This window comes from Cebus imitator, unplaced genomic scaffold (genome assembly GCF_001604975.1).
Source record: "Cebus imitator isolate Cc_AM_T3 unplaced genomic scaffold, Cebus_imitator-1.0 Scaffold378, whole genome shotgun sequence".
NCBI lineage: Eukaryota > Metazoa > Chordata > Mammalia > Primates > Cebidae > Cebus > Cebus imitator.
Genome location: NW_016107693.1, coordinates 1,318,912 through 1,333,643, shown reverse-complemented (window position 1 = coordinate 1,333,643; position 14,732 = coordinate 1,318,912). Strand labels below are relative to the sequence as shown.

Sequence of the window (14,732 nt, the reverse complement as noted above, 5' to 3'; positions counted from 1 at the left end):
TCTGCTCCTGTGTTAGTTTGCTAAGGATAATGGCCTAAAGCTCCAACCATGTCCCTGCGAAGGACATGATCTGGCTTATTTTTATGGTTGCATAACATTCCATGCTGTACATATACCATATTTTCTGTTTGTTTCTTTTTTCTTTTTTTGAGACAGGGTCTTATGCTGTAGCCCAGGCTGGAGTGCAGTGGTACGATCTCAGCTCACCACAACCTCCACCTCCAGGACTCAAGCAATCCTCCCACCTCAGCCTCCCAAGCAGTGGGGACCACAAGCACATACCACCATGCCCAGCTAATTTTGGGTCAAGATAGGGTTTTTTCATGTTGCTTTCTCAGGCTGATCTGGAAATCTTGGGCTCAAGCAATCTATCCACCTCAGATTTCAAAAGTACTGGAATTACAGGCATGAGTCATCATGCCCAGCCTCTGCACCACATTTCGTTTATCCAGTCTATCACTGATGGGCATTTAAGTTGATTCCATCTTGATGCTGAATAATGCTATCATGAGCAAAACTCTGATACCTTCACTCCTCAAAAATACCACCAATGAAAATCTACTCCAACTAACCTCTACTGAAAGTTCATGAAAATAGATGGGCTTACACAGGGGTTGTGTAAATAACTGGAAGTCAAATATTTGACATTCTGTTCTGAACATACTTCAGCAACCCAGCCAATGGGAATTTCTTTTGGGGTGTCTTATTCTTTTTCCATCCCTCCCTACAAAACACACACACACACACACACACACACACACACACACACACACACACACATATACACACACACAACAGCCCTCTTTCTTCTTTCTCTTTGAACTCACATAAAAATAAGAACTCATCCTTTTAGAATTTTGTTTTTACTTGTAGGGTATTTTGAAAATGGAAATGATTTGTTCATATCAGTGAAAAAAAAAAGCCTTAATAGTATATGTTATTTTATTTTACACAAATTACAGCTATAATGGAAAGGGCACAAACCGTGAAGTTAAATTTGAATTTGAACGTTGGCTTCATGATTCACTACCTGTGTGGTTTTAAACAACTTACTTAGCCTCATAGCCTTGTCATGTGTGAAATAAGATTAATATTATCAGTCTCACAAGGCTGCTGAGGTGATTGCCAAGGAAATGCAAGTGAAAATGCCTACAGCACAGGCTACTTACATGAATAATGAATTTTAAAAACCATTGGGTAAACAAAGGTTGTCACTGTGGTACATGGTTTTTTTATACTTTATAAACATGTTCTGATCTCATATTACATCTAATCCACTGCCCTAGACACTTTGAAAAGCAAGAAAAGAAAGTCTCAAATTTAGAGATAAAGACAAATGCAAAAAAATGGAAGGCCATGTCTAACACAGATGCAAAGTGAATAATAATAATACTTGGTAAAATCTGTAAATATTTTCACCTAATATAGTTGGAATGTGAACTAGGTCTCAAATTTTGGGTGGGATATGATCCATATAGATAAAACAGATGCAGATAAAAATAATTTTGCTTTTTGATTCTAAGAAATCACTATTGAACACTCTATTGACAAGCATGAGTAAAATCCAAAGACTGACCTACAGAGGTGACCAGCTTGGAGATTTTAGACAAGATCACTGTATTCTAGCTGTCTTTTCCTGAATCTGTGCCTCTTTGTGTAAATCACATGTGCAGTATTCCTCTGAGCCAATTTTGTTGCACATGAGCCAGTCATGGGCCGGTGACCATTTACTTCAAGAAAAACAGAAATATGGTGTTTATTATAGCATCCTCTATAGCCAGAATAACAAAACAAAATAAAAAAAGAAAGAATTAGTATCTCCAGATATCTCCCCTGCTCCCCAAAAATAACTAGAACGTTCAATAGGCTACTAAATCAGAGAGGCAAAAAGGTACTATTTTATTTTTTCATATTTTCTTTATTATTATAGAAGAAATCCAATTAATATGCTATTTGTTTTAATAATTAAGAAAAACATCCCATCATGGAATAATGGTAGTATTATTAACTGGTGTCATTCTTTATATAGGATGACTACCAACCAGAGCTTGGTAAGGCAAATATTTTTCCAGAAGTAGGGAAGCGTTTGAGCCAAATCCACTCATATTTTTTAATCCGCGTTCTTTGTGACCTAACAGTGACGTGAAGCTTGATTCACTGAAGCCACTAAGTGATGAAACACTATGAAATTTACTAGCAATTATTTTCCATTTAATTTTATAAATTTCCTCCAGTTTCTCTAATATCCCAGCAAATTTATCACACAGAGACACAAATACACACAACATGGTGTTAACAGCTTTACTAATCTGTACCTCATTAGTTTTAGCCTTGGCTAATTATAAACATCAAATCCATCATAAAATAATATGTATTCAGCCAGGAACATGTGGTCCCAACTGCTCAGAGGCTGAGGTAGGAAGATGACTTGAGCCTGGTTGGTTGAGGAGGCAGTCAGCTGTGATGTCACCACTGCACTCCAGCCTGGGTAACAGAAAAAAATCCTGTCTCAAAAATACTAAGAAGAAAAAGAGGTGTTCAACTATCTCTGAAAGCAATTCTGAAATATTCAAAAGTGATAATTGAACAATTGGAAAAAGTGTATGTTCTCCAAGATAACTCCTTTTAAACACACAACCTTAAGATTAAATTCAAAAATCTGTGCCACATTTGTCTAATCTTTGGCAGGAACACGTCACATCACTTCATGGTTTCTTATCACACACTTGGTATTACCAGCTGCATATCAACTTTTTGCAAATAGGGACTGAATCACCCATGTGTAGCTCTGCCATTGTACAGTAAGTCCTCACTCATGTCATGGATAGGTTCTTGGAATCTGTACCTTTAAGCAAAACAATGTATGATAAGATCAATTTTACCCACAGGCTAATTGATAGAAGCAAGGGTTATGTTCCTACATCTCTCGTCAAGAAAACATCACCAAAGTTCAAAATAGACCAAACACTTCCAATATTAAAATTGATATAAATGCGAGCTATGCATACATTTAAGAAAGATTAGTAAAAACAAGATAACTATTTACCCACTACTTCCAGTTCAGGGTTCTGAGTGGCCCCGGAGCCTATCCCAGCAGCACAGGCACTAGGCGGGAACTGACCTTGACAGGATGCCTGTCCGCAGGGTGCACTCATACAGTACTCCTCACTCACTCACACACTCACTCACTCACACACTCATTCACTCATGCACGCACTCACACACACACTCGTGTACTCACTCATGCACTCATGCACTCACTCACTCACGCACTCACACACTCACGTACTCACGCACTCACACACTCACGTACTCACTCATGCACTCATGCACTCATTCACTCACACACTCACTCATTCACTCACTCACACAGTCACACACACACTCACGTACTCATGGACTCATGCACTCATTCATTCACTCACTCATACACTCACTCATTCACTCACACACTCACACACACACTCACATACTCACTCATGCACTCATGCACTCACTCATTCACTCACTCACTCACACACTCACTCATGTACTCACTCATGCACTCACGCACTCACTCACTCACTCACGTACTCACTCATGCACTCACGCACTCACTCACTCACTCACGTACTCACTCATGCACTCATGCACTCATGCACTCACACACTTATGTACTCACTCATGCACTCATGCACTCACACACACACTCACTCACATACTCACTCATGTACTCACACACTCACTCATGCACTCACTTACACACTCACTCATGCACTCACTCACACACTCACATACTTACTCATGCACTCACTCACTCACTCATTCACTCACTCACTCATTCACTCACTCACAGGGGGACCATGTAGACAAGCAGATGAACCTAATGTGCACATCAGTGGAATATAGGAGAATACAGGAGTATCTGGAGAAAACTCACACAGACATAAAGAAAGCATGCCAAGTCCACACAATGTCACTGCCTGGGAGTCTTTGTTTTTTTGTTTTTGTTTTGTTTTGTTTTGTTTTGTTTTTGCTCATCAATTTCTAGCAAAACGATGCTAAACAAAATGATGTTACTAGAGGACCTGGACCTGCTGTGCATAAGGATTGAGGACTGTTGTAAAACTCTAAAGTTACAAGGGGAAAAAATGGGCTCTTGGCCTAATTAGCATGGGATAGTAAAGAACTGAGTTTATATTTAATCATTCAAATGATTAAATATAAGCATAAGCATTTCCTGTTTCAGCTGAAATGATGATGGTGAATATTGCGTGATGCTCAGTGCCCAGAAGTTCCAGCCATGTCCCAGCCATGTGTTTTCTATTTCAGGGAGGAAGCTGTTCTAATTCTGCAGGGTCTCACTCACTTTGATGATGCTGTTTTCTCAGCTCCTGAAAAATCCTTTAGAACATCTGAGTAGTGACTGTGATCCAATTGCTCTCTCAGAGCAGCAGGGATTCTATGATGGCACCAGTAGTGTTCTGTCTTGGGGAGTTGGTACCCAAACTATTGAGAACCTGGCTGGTATTTTGCTCAAAAAGGGTGTATTCTCCTTAGAGAATAAATTCTTTACTCTAGAGCATGTTCCCTTCAGAGCCATTTCATGATAGGGAAGCAGACTTTTGGAGATTTGCTTTTAAAAAATATATGTGTATATGTATTTTTTAACCAAGAAGAAAACAATTCTGAAAACATTGCTGAAATGTGTAAAGACACTTTCATGGTATATCCTATTTTTTAATTAGAGAAAGAAATAATATCAAGAGCAAAAATTATTATTCATAATTTTCTGTATTTTTGTATTAATATATTTTATAACTAATTCTGAAGTATCTGGCTAATAGAGAACTATATTTGTACAAACAATCAAAGATGATAAAAACTAGTTGAAAATATTTCATATCTATGCTTGTTTTTATATTTACTCATTAATTACATGATTTTGATTTAGAGTCCCTTGACATATATTTTTCTTCCACAATGTATAAGATTCTAGTTCTAAGCATTTACTACTATTTAGATCGTGACGAGGAAATAAGGCTGGAAATAATAGGTTATGACAAAAAAGTAATAGTGTACAGAGCATAAAACTATCTCAGCAAATGAGGTGGAACCTCAGAAAGATAACCTCGTAAGAGGAGTCAGAAAAATCTACATTGCACGGCCACATAATTGGAAATTGGCTGTGATAGCACACCAGGAATTACCAAAATGATTGTAGATGTCCTTGACTCATAAGACTGATTTTCATTTAGCACACCTTCTCATATACAGGTAAGGTGAAGCAATCAATTGTCATAGAATAACAGAATTTTTAATTTTCGATAGTGTTCCAAGTTCTTCCAAAGCAGCCACCATACAATGGGACCATGTTTATGCTACATGGTTTATAGGTACCTGGATTTTGTAGCTTATACTGAGCTTTGCAATGCAACTATATATGCTTCAAAAAGTTTAGAACTATATTGATATGTATATCTTTGGTTAATAGATGGGATACTTTAAAATATTCTTATACACTGCAAACAATTGATTAGTTATAAGCCCAGCCAAGGTGCTAGGTCTTGACCTTTGAGAAACAGAAAGTGCTACACAAAGCATGATTCCTAATTATAAAGTGAATGAAATTTGGTTATGTTTCCCAAACAAATTATTTCAGTGATAAGGCAGCACTACAAAAAGTGTATACATACCAAATTAAGTGGTACAAGAAATTAGGGAAAGAGTTTAAGTTTTTGGCTTGGTATCAGATACATTTGGATTCAAGCCTCTTCTTTGCCGCTAAGTAGCTATGGTGCCACAGTAAGTTTCTTACCATTGCTATGTGTCACTTTTCTCAATTACAAAATGAGGAATAATATAGCTGTAATAGCATAGGGTAGCTTTAAGAATGAAATACAATAACAAGAAATGAAGCTTTGCAATACTTAAAATTCTGTAAACGGCAGCTATTATAGCAACTCATGAAAGATTATTTATAAGTTTGGTAGCCAGAAAACACGTAATGTAGGTGGGGCTTTACCAGAACATTGAAAATTATGTATGAACTTCATAAATATGAAACTTATAGGAAAAAATCAAAATAGGAAGCCTCAATCCTAGAAATACTACCAGATATGAAAACTTGTTACATAATTTTTATTTAAAGCTAATTTCCAAGAAACATAAAATTTCCAAGCACCGCCTTTCCAGGTGGAATGCTTGTTGCAATCTAATCAAGCATAAAATGTTCACCTCAAATAAAACATCACTCATAAACACATCTGGGGGGAAAAACACTTGTTGGCAAAATTGATTTAAGGAAATATTAATGCTTCAGGAACAAAAAGGTCTGGGTAAAATAACTGGTTATAAGAAAACGTTATTAACATATTTCTATAAATTTACTGGAATATTGTTGAACAGTTGTGGGCATTATGGTAATGGTACAGAATGTACTTGTAATCAATTTTGATGGCATCGTAATGTTAATAAAATACCTAACAACATTAACAGAGAGAAGACGGAAATTAGGAAAATATGTGGGAGTATCAATATCTTCATCTTTTACATAATGTTTTCATTTGAATCCATCTAAAATTGAAAACTTGTTTATAAGATATAATGACTTAATGTTAATGTTTCTAACTCTTCTTTTTGCCTGAAAGTGACATTTTAAAATGCAAGTACTTAGAGTGCTTACAATGGATTTGTTAAAAATCAGTTTTTCAATGTCACTTCATTAATTTTTTTTATTTCATCTAAGTAGTATTTACCCCAAATTGCATTCAGTAAAAGGTATTTCTTGCTTTATATCCAGATCTAGGACACAGCTGCTTTGACTCATAAGGAAAACTTTATGTAGCTGTCTGCTTAAGTTTTTAACACTTCATTCAATGTTTTTTTAAGTAAGTTATCTTTTAAAAATGTTTATTTTTCTAACCATATTTTCATTTGATGTTTAGAATTTTTAATTCTAAGTAGTGAGATTTAGGGTTTTTTTAATTATTTGTAGTTTTCTTCGTCGCTTACATCCTTTGAGTAAACATATGTCTTCTACACATACCAAAAAAAAAAAAAAAAGAAAGAAAAGAAAATTCTAACCAGGCATTAACTTTTCTATTTTTCATGTGAAATTATCATTTTCCTTCAAATTCCAATGTTAGACTTTTATAATACAATGTATCACCTTCCTTGAATCCATTGTGTATACGCATTTAATTTACAATAGTAAAGCTGTATTTCCCATGTTAGCTGTTTAACTTTCTTCAAAAAGTAACATGACATTTAGCTATTTGAATCTAGGAAAGTTAAATTCTATAAAAGTACAATAAGTATGGGATATAATTTAATTAAAATGTACATTTAAGTGAACAGTTTAATTCTCTTAATCTCAAATTTCATCTCAAAAATTTGATTAAAAACATATTATCAAAAATTAAATACTTAAAGCTAAAAATTTGAGAACATTCACTGCTTATTCAACAAAGTTCCAAGTTTCATTGTTTTAGAATATTAAAGGTCATTGTTTTAGAATATTTAGAATATTAAAGTTTTGCCATTTTATAGTATACACTAAAAATATTTATTTCCCATACACTCGCAATTTTTTTCATTGAACATGTTCTTTTCACAGAGAAACATTCTCCTTTAGTTTTTCAGCTTTTTAATCCTCCATTTTGACCTTCCATGAAGGAGACTCATTCTCTCAAATCCATATCCAGTGAAGTCTCTTCAGATCAGTCGTATGGTGATATTGCTTCTAAACCTCCTATTCTCATTAGAAATGTAAGAGTAATAAGTGGATGGAGAGGATGTTTCTGAGATCAGGTGATCAGAAAATAGTTACCTCTTACTGGATTGTCTAGAAAGTAATTTACCTTGAAATTTGCACATAAATTTTAAGCTCAATATAATACTATGTGCTACAGAACTAAATTTCAGTTGTGTGAATTACAAATACTGAGAGGCTATATCTACAACTGAAGTCAATAGATCATATTGTATTAGGCCGTTCTTACATTGCTTTAAAGAAATAGCTGAGACTGAGTAATGTATAAGGAAAAGAAGTTTAATTGGCTCACGGTTCTGCAAGCTGTACATGCATGGTGCTGTCATCTTCTTGTCTTCTGGGGAGGCCTCAGGGAGCTTTTATTCATGGCAAAGATGAACCAGGAGGTTGTATGTCACATGGTGACAACAGGAGCAAGAGAGAGGTTTGGTGGGGAGGGTGTCACACACTTTTAAACAACCAGTCTCATGAGAACTCACTCACTATTGCGATGACAGCACCAAGCCATCAGGGATCCACCTCCGTGACCCCAACGCCTCCCACAAGGTGCCCCCTCCAACACTGGGGTCCACATTTCTAAAGGAGATTGGTAGGGGACACATATTCAAATCATTTCACATATTTAGCCTCATTTCAAGTTAATTTTGTGAAGGAATTTGTGTAAGCAAAGTTCTACCAGTCTATTGAAAACTTTGAAACGGTGAAATCAGAAATTTTTTCAAATCAAATACAATACTGTCAATAAAATAACACTGCACAAAATCTATTGTTTCGAGAACTTACAGTCTAGAAAAAGCAGAAAACCATGTATGTTTTTGTGGAGGTCTGTACATAAGACTGCCTCAAATACCCAGAGTGTGCCATGTGAAGTCCAAAGCCTTCCCAGATTTCTTCAAATTCCTAGCATGTTTTGCTGCCATGATTCTTACCCCATGTGAGCTCTATAGCTGTGCATTGTTAAAGAAACAAGAACTGAGTAGCAGTTAAAATGCTAAAAAACAGACTTTATTGGAACTATTGCAATAGGGGAAAACAGGCTTCAGTATGGAATAGAACTGAGCTCATTTCCAAATGTATCATGGGTAAGCGGGGATTTATATTCAAGTGAGGGCAGTCTAGAATGAAAAATTACAGAGATTAAGCATCAAGAGTAGAGGGTAGATTCTGGTTTAATATACCTAACAGGAATCTTGCTGAAAGCAGGCTAGGGTGAACAGCTATCACTTGGGGGATGAGGAATTTGATCAACTACTGAGGTTCATCAGATATCACAGTTGGGACATTTTTTTTAACTGACTTAGCAAGAGTCTCATTATTATCAGGTGATGCCAAGACTACCAGAGATGCCCAAATGTAAAGCTGTAGTTGGGAACAGGATTCAGAGGCGACCTAATGAAAGTTTGACTGAAGAGAGCCTTTGTCAGCATGTTATATTATTTTCACTCAGACAAACCCAAGTAACTCATTCATTTCCCCAATTTCTATTAAAAAAAAAACCACTTGTAACCACCTTTTAACAAATGTTAATGAAAAGTTGTGAATAATGAGAGATCACAGAGAGGAATTTTGCCTCTTTTTCCATTTTTGTTTCTTGTTAGGTCTCTTCCCAAATTATTTCCTGGAGATCCAAATCATTCTTCCTTTACTTGCAAGAACAGTTCTATTTTCAAATCTGCACAGCCACTCACACTCAGGTTTATTCTCAAGAAAACTGAGGAAGCCCAGTTAATAGGACCCATTATTCTCAGAAAGCCAGTATAATTAGAAATGGAAATTTTCTGCTGAAGTGCAATTGACGCTGTAGTAGCTTGTGCTAAAGTTTCATGCCCAGGATAAAGTTGAGGGCACCAGGAAGGGAATGGACAGTTCTGCCAGAGGCATCAGGAACGGCTCCAGGTAAAAGATGACTCTGGAGCTAAAGCTTGAAAGATGACATCTTGTATAGGTGTTCGCCGGGATCATAAGGTGAATTCAAGAGATCGGAAATGGGGAGGAAATATTCAAACAGATGGAACAAAATGAACAATGACACAGCACTGTGAGTCACGGTGTGGGAATAGAGGGGCTCAGGAGACAGAAAATAAAATGTGAAACTATCCAGGGAGTAAAGAATCAGGTGATGAAGAACATTGTATACTCCATTAAAAATTTGAATTGAATTCCATGAGTCATCTATACTGATATTCTGAATCATAGGAATACATTGCAGCATGCATTGAAAATGTTTAATACTGAGAAACCAAAGTCTGACTATTTTTTCTATCCTATATGATTCCTACATTGCCTATATAATATTCTCACTCAGTTGGATTGCAATATACTTTCTTGAGTGTGCAAGAATGGGATGTAATTAAAGCTAGCATACTGGGACTTGCTCATAAGCCTAGATGTTCCCAAGGATGTTTCTTTCCTCTGAAAATGATGTATCATGTGAGCCTGAGTAGAAGACAAATATTGAGAAGCATCATTTTGGACATATTTTAAGCACGGAAGGGCAAATAATATCTGATCTTTTAGAAGGATCAATTTAGTAGACAAATAAGACCTACTTATCAGATCTTATCAGCTTATCAGATATAACCCAAAGGACAATTGGCAAAGGTCTGTATTAAGTAGTAGTAACAGAAATTAAAAGAAGGCAAATTACATGAAAACTATTGTGAGGCTAGGAATGATGGAATTGGACTGAAGGGCTCATTAGCTGTGGAAGAGTAAGGACGAGAAACAGTGTGCTCATGCTTGGTAATCCACACTGTAGTGCTGGCTGTCTTTAAAGCCATTGAAACTACTTTGGAAGAACTCTTGGGAGACGTGAGGCAGAGGGTGTTAAAATGACTGAAGACCTTTAGGAGAGTTTAGGTCCAAAGTAAAATCCAAGGAGCCATGCTCCAAAGCTAAGTAAATGCCATGTTCAGGGTAAATGCCTCATGAAAGGAAATCCTAAAATTTCCGTAAAATTTCCTCTGAGCGCTCTTAAAGTCTTTAATTAACTAGAGATCTAATATCAACTGTACTAAAACTAAGCTATTTCAAACACACCAAATTATCCATTGAAACCCACATTCTAGTAGTTGTCTTGTTAGTCAAGCTGTCACCTTGAGTAGCTGACATTTGAAACTCAGAAAGTCTTGAGGCACTCAGACTGTCAAGGTGCTTGAGACTCAAAAGCCACATGAGAAAAAGTATTCAAATGTGGGAAGCCTAGGGGTTTTGGATCTGGAGGAATATGATTTTACGAATCTTGGCCACCTAATTGGCTATGAGTAAATGAAATATGATGCACTTCACATATTGATGTACCTACTGATATGAGATGGTAAAGTAATTTTTTCAACTTCATGTGCAAAACAAGTTTTGGGGTTTTTTTTGAGCCTGTACTCAGTCTCAGGCATTAATAAATTTGAAATTTTTCTGTCATTTAATGAAATATTTGCGGAGGTGGGGAGATAGTTTCCAGAACCAAATTTTAAGGATACAGATTACTCATGCTCTTTTGTATAGTAAGTATATGTGGCTGTTTATTCTGTCTTCTAAAAAAAGAGTATTCTTTTTCATTTTTTAAAACCCAAATTCATATGTAACTAGAAGTAAAGATTATATTTTTATTTCCTTGTGGTAAGAATTTAAATAGAAATGATAGGCATTACAATTTATTTTGCCTTAGACAAGTCATACTGTTTCCAAATCTGGCCACTTTCAAAGAAATGAAACAATCTTAATACATACAGATAACACATTATTTCTCACAGTCACATTGAAAAATGTACATTTTTTTCAAATTTTCCAATTTGCTCTAATGCCAGAATTTAGAGTCATGCATATAAAAGGGGCATTGTTTGAAAGGTATAAACCCTGGAAAACTCCTAAAACCGTCTCTGACTGGTTCAAAGTAACTATTCAGGGTAAACTGCCATTATTAGGTTAAGTTAAAATGTGTCTCAAAAAAATTAGCAGGTTAAATTACATTTCCTTAACCAAGAAATCTGTATTTACTGAAAACATGCTATTTACCTCAGCTCCAGTTTATATTCTGGCTCAGCTGGGATTCTAAATTAGCCACTCTTAAACTTGTATTACTTCTTTTTGTTTCATTCTTTACATTGTTACAAAGTGTTACCACTGGTACTCAAATCAGATTATATCACTTTCTTACTTAGTAACCTTGTGGCTACCACCTTCAACTCTACCTTTTGCAACTCATATACATCAGCTGTGGAAACACTGCAGTCCTCTTCCCAGATCACTTGCTCATTCATACATGTGGTTGTGGTTGACCCTCTCATCTAGGACCAGCTCTTTCCCCCACACCTTCTTCTCCAGGCTAACTCTTATCAGCCTATCTGATGTATTTATTGCTGTTTTGTTTTCCTGATGCAAAACATTAAATATTATAAGTATAATGATTGAAGGAATCTGCATAATTCACAGAATAAGAATTCCACTGTTATAGTTGTACTTCTAAGAATGAAAATATAGACATATCACAATCATCATGTTTTTTGGTCTACTTCAAATAGACAACTTCATATTTATTAATACTGGTGAGATAGAATCCAAACTGAATTCAATTCTTAGTTTGGAGTTCTTAGTCCTTCAAATTCCTTTTACAAATATTTTGATATCTGTCTACGTCTATTCGTTTAGCTAGAAATGATGATCTAGTCTTCTCATTCGTTAATTAACTTAATTAATAAGAATGTCTGAGTTCGTCTCAGGGCCTAGTAACTCATCTGCTGTGGGAAGGCATAATTTCCCCAGTGTGTCTGGGCATACTGACAAACAGCAGAGCTGCCATTCTTTATCAGTTTTGATTGACAGCTCTATTGTGCTGCGTATGATTAGATCCTGCTTAGTTCTGCGGGCTCAGCCTAAAATAATAGACCATGTGGATCACAAGCCTTCTTTAAATGTTCTGCCATTTTATAATTGACAAAAGAGAGAATTTAAATAGAATGTCGGTCAAGTGTTTATGTTTACCTCTGCAGCCATGAGCTGGATAACCTCTGCCTTACCTATATCACCTGGATTTTTATGAAGCTCATAATCCAAATTCAATTATTTTCATTTTTTCTAATATGATTTTAGGATCTCCTCGGTGGAAAAAACTGTGGTAGGAAATACCATTTCTAATTCATATGAATGAAATGAATCCCACCAATACCCTTGTCTTTTTCAATTTCTATAAAATAATCTCTATTCTTTAAAAAAAATTACTTTGTCAAGAAGATACATATTATTAATTTGATTCTTACATTTTTTTACTATTGGTTTTAGTATCATAGTCTCTCATTTGAATAATATATGCCAACATAGTAGAGACCAATAGATTAGATGAACTCAATTTTTCTCTCTCCAATTGACACACAAGTAAGACATTTGTTTAACAGACTTTTGTGTATGTCTTGTAGTAACTTAAACACAGATAATATACTTTCATTTTCATTTGTCTGGAAAACATTGTTTCAACATTAATGTGAATTATTACAATCACTTCTCATTGATTTTCCCACCAGGTGCAAGGAACTATCTTCCCAGCTCCCAATTTCAATCCCATAATGGATGCCCAAATGCTAGGAGGAGCACTCCAAGGGTTTGGTAAGTCTGATTATTTCTACCATCTTTTATTGTAGTTATCTTTTGCTTTACCTTGTTTTAAGGTTGTACTGTAGGTGTACAATAGTTGATGTCTTACAAAACACATATACAGATTAGACAAAAAAAAAGAAAAGAAAAAAAACCTGAGCAAAGAAGTTGAATGAGAAGAAAAATAAGAGAAAAAGACAATAATGATGAAGAAATTTGCCGTGAGAAATTGCTAGCCTAATCTTGAAATACTGCTTTAAATCCATAAATGCCTCATCACTAACTACTAAATGAAATTTAGTAACTTAGTAAAAAGGTGGGAACTAAAACACCTTAATCTAGGATTGAGATTCTTTTTAACCTTTGCCTTTGTTTCCTAGCTTATTTCATTTGCTATTTCCACTTCCAGTCAAATCAGACTGCTTCCTATTCCCTTAAATGACTCTGCTTTTCACATCTCTGTAAATCGGCCCAATCATTTCTCTGCCTGGAATGCTATTTTCTTCTCCTTTCTACTTTTCATCTAAATTCTCTTTCTTCAAAAATCTGTTCAGATGAGTCTTCCTCTTTGAATCCTTCTCTGGGCACTGTAAGCTCAACCAGCTTCGTACCTCCCACTCCCTAATCTCACCGGCACTGTGCTTGTGTTTATATCACCTGCTGACTGGACTGTGAACTCACAGAGCCTGGAGTTTGACATAGAGGTGATCAACAACAAATAAGACGAGTTTAGAAAAGGAATATGGAGAGAAGAAGACAGGAACATTTTGGGATTCTTGTACCAAAAAAATTTAGTTTTAAGATATGATATGGAGGTGTTAAACTTTCATATAGTTTCCTGCAGTAAGACCTGTTTTAAGAAGCCTTCTGATGAGCACAAAGATAAACATAGACAACATAAAAGAAATCTTTGCATAAGACATGCAAAACCTTTCATAAGAAAGGTAGCTCTTAACTTTGAAGACAAGGTCACCTTTACAGGAACTTTGTGTGTGTGTGTGTGTGTGTGTGTGTGTGTGTGTGTGTGAAGGCACATCTGTGTGTTTTATGCACTAGCAGTATCCCATAGGAAAACAAGAGGACTTAAAACATGCTCTCTAAAGCTGACTTCAGTAGTTTTCAATGCTTTCATGCCTTTTGAAATATCAATCATCACTAGAAAAATTAAAAGTTAACACAGATCCAAGATGGCCGTTTAGGAACAGCTCAGGATCGCAGCTCCCAGTGAAAGCGCAGAGGGTGAGTGGACGCCGTGTTTTTATTGCCCACAGACTAGGAAATTCCCGGGCAGAGGTGCTCCACGGTCGCCAGCGCGGCTGCTTTGCCCCGCGCGGCTGCTTTGTCGGCGCCCCGGAGCCGCGGTTCTCCATACAAAATACACTGGTCCGGGGGCCCT

General features: G+C 36.1%; 1 protein-coding gene across 2 annotated transcripts in view; it reads left to right on the top strand.

Annotated features, from left to right (window-relative positions):
- ANXA10 (annexin A10) overlaps positions 1 to 14,732 on the top strand; it is a 98,823-nt gene that overhangs the window by 17,918 nt on the left and 66,173 nt on the right. The window contains exons 1-3 of one of the 2 annotated variants that reach the window (XM_037731048.1): positions 8,569 to 8,576; positions 12,634 to 12,638; positions 13,267 to 13,348. In XM_037731048.1, coding sequence (XP_037586976.1) covers positions 13,309 to 13,348 — 40 coding nt within the window. In that variant the 5' untranslated portion in view covers positions 8,569 to 8,576; positions 12,634 to 12,638; positions 13,267 to 13,308. Of the gene's footprint in view, positions 1 to 8,568; positions 8,577 to 12,633; positions 12,639 to 13,266; positions 13,349 to 14,732 lie in introns of those variants that run through there. The other variant, XM_017507569.2, reaches the window with a different exon arrangement.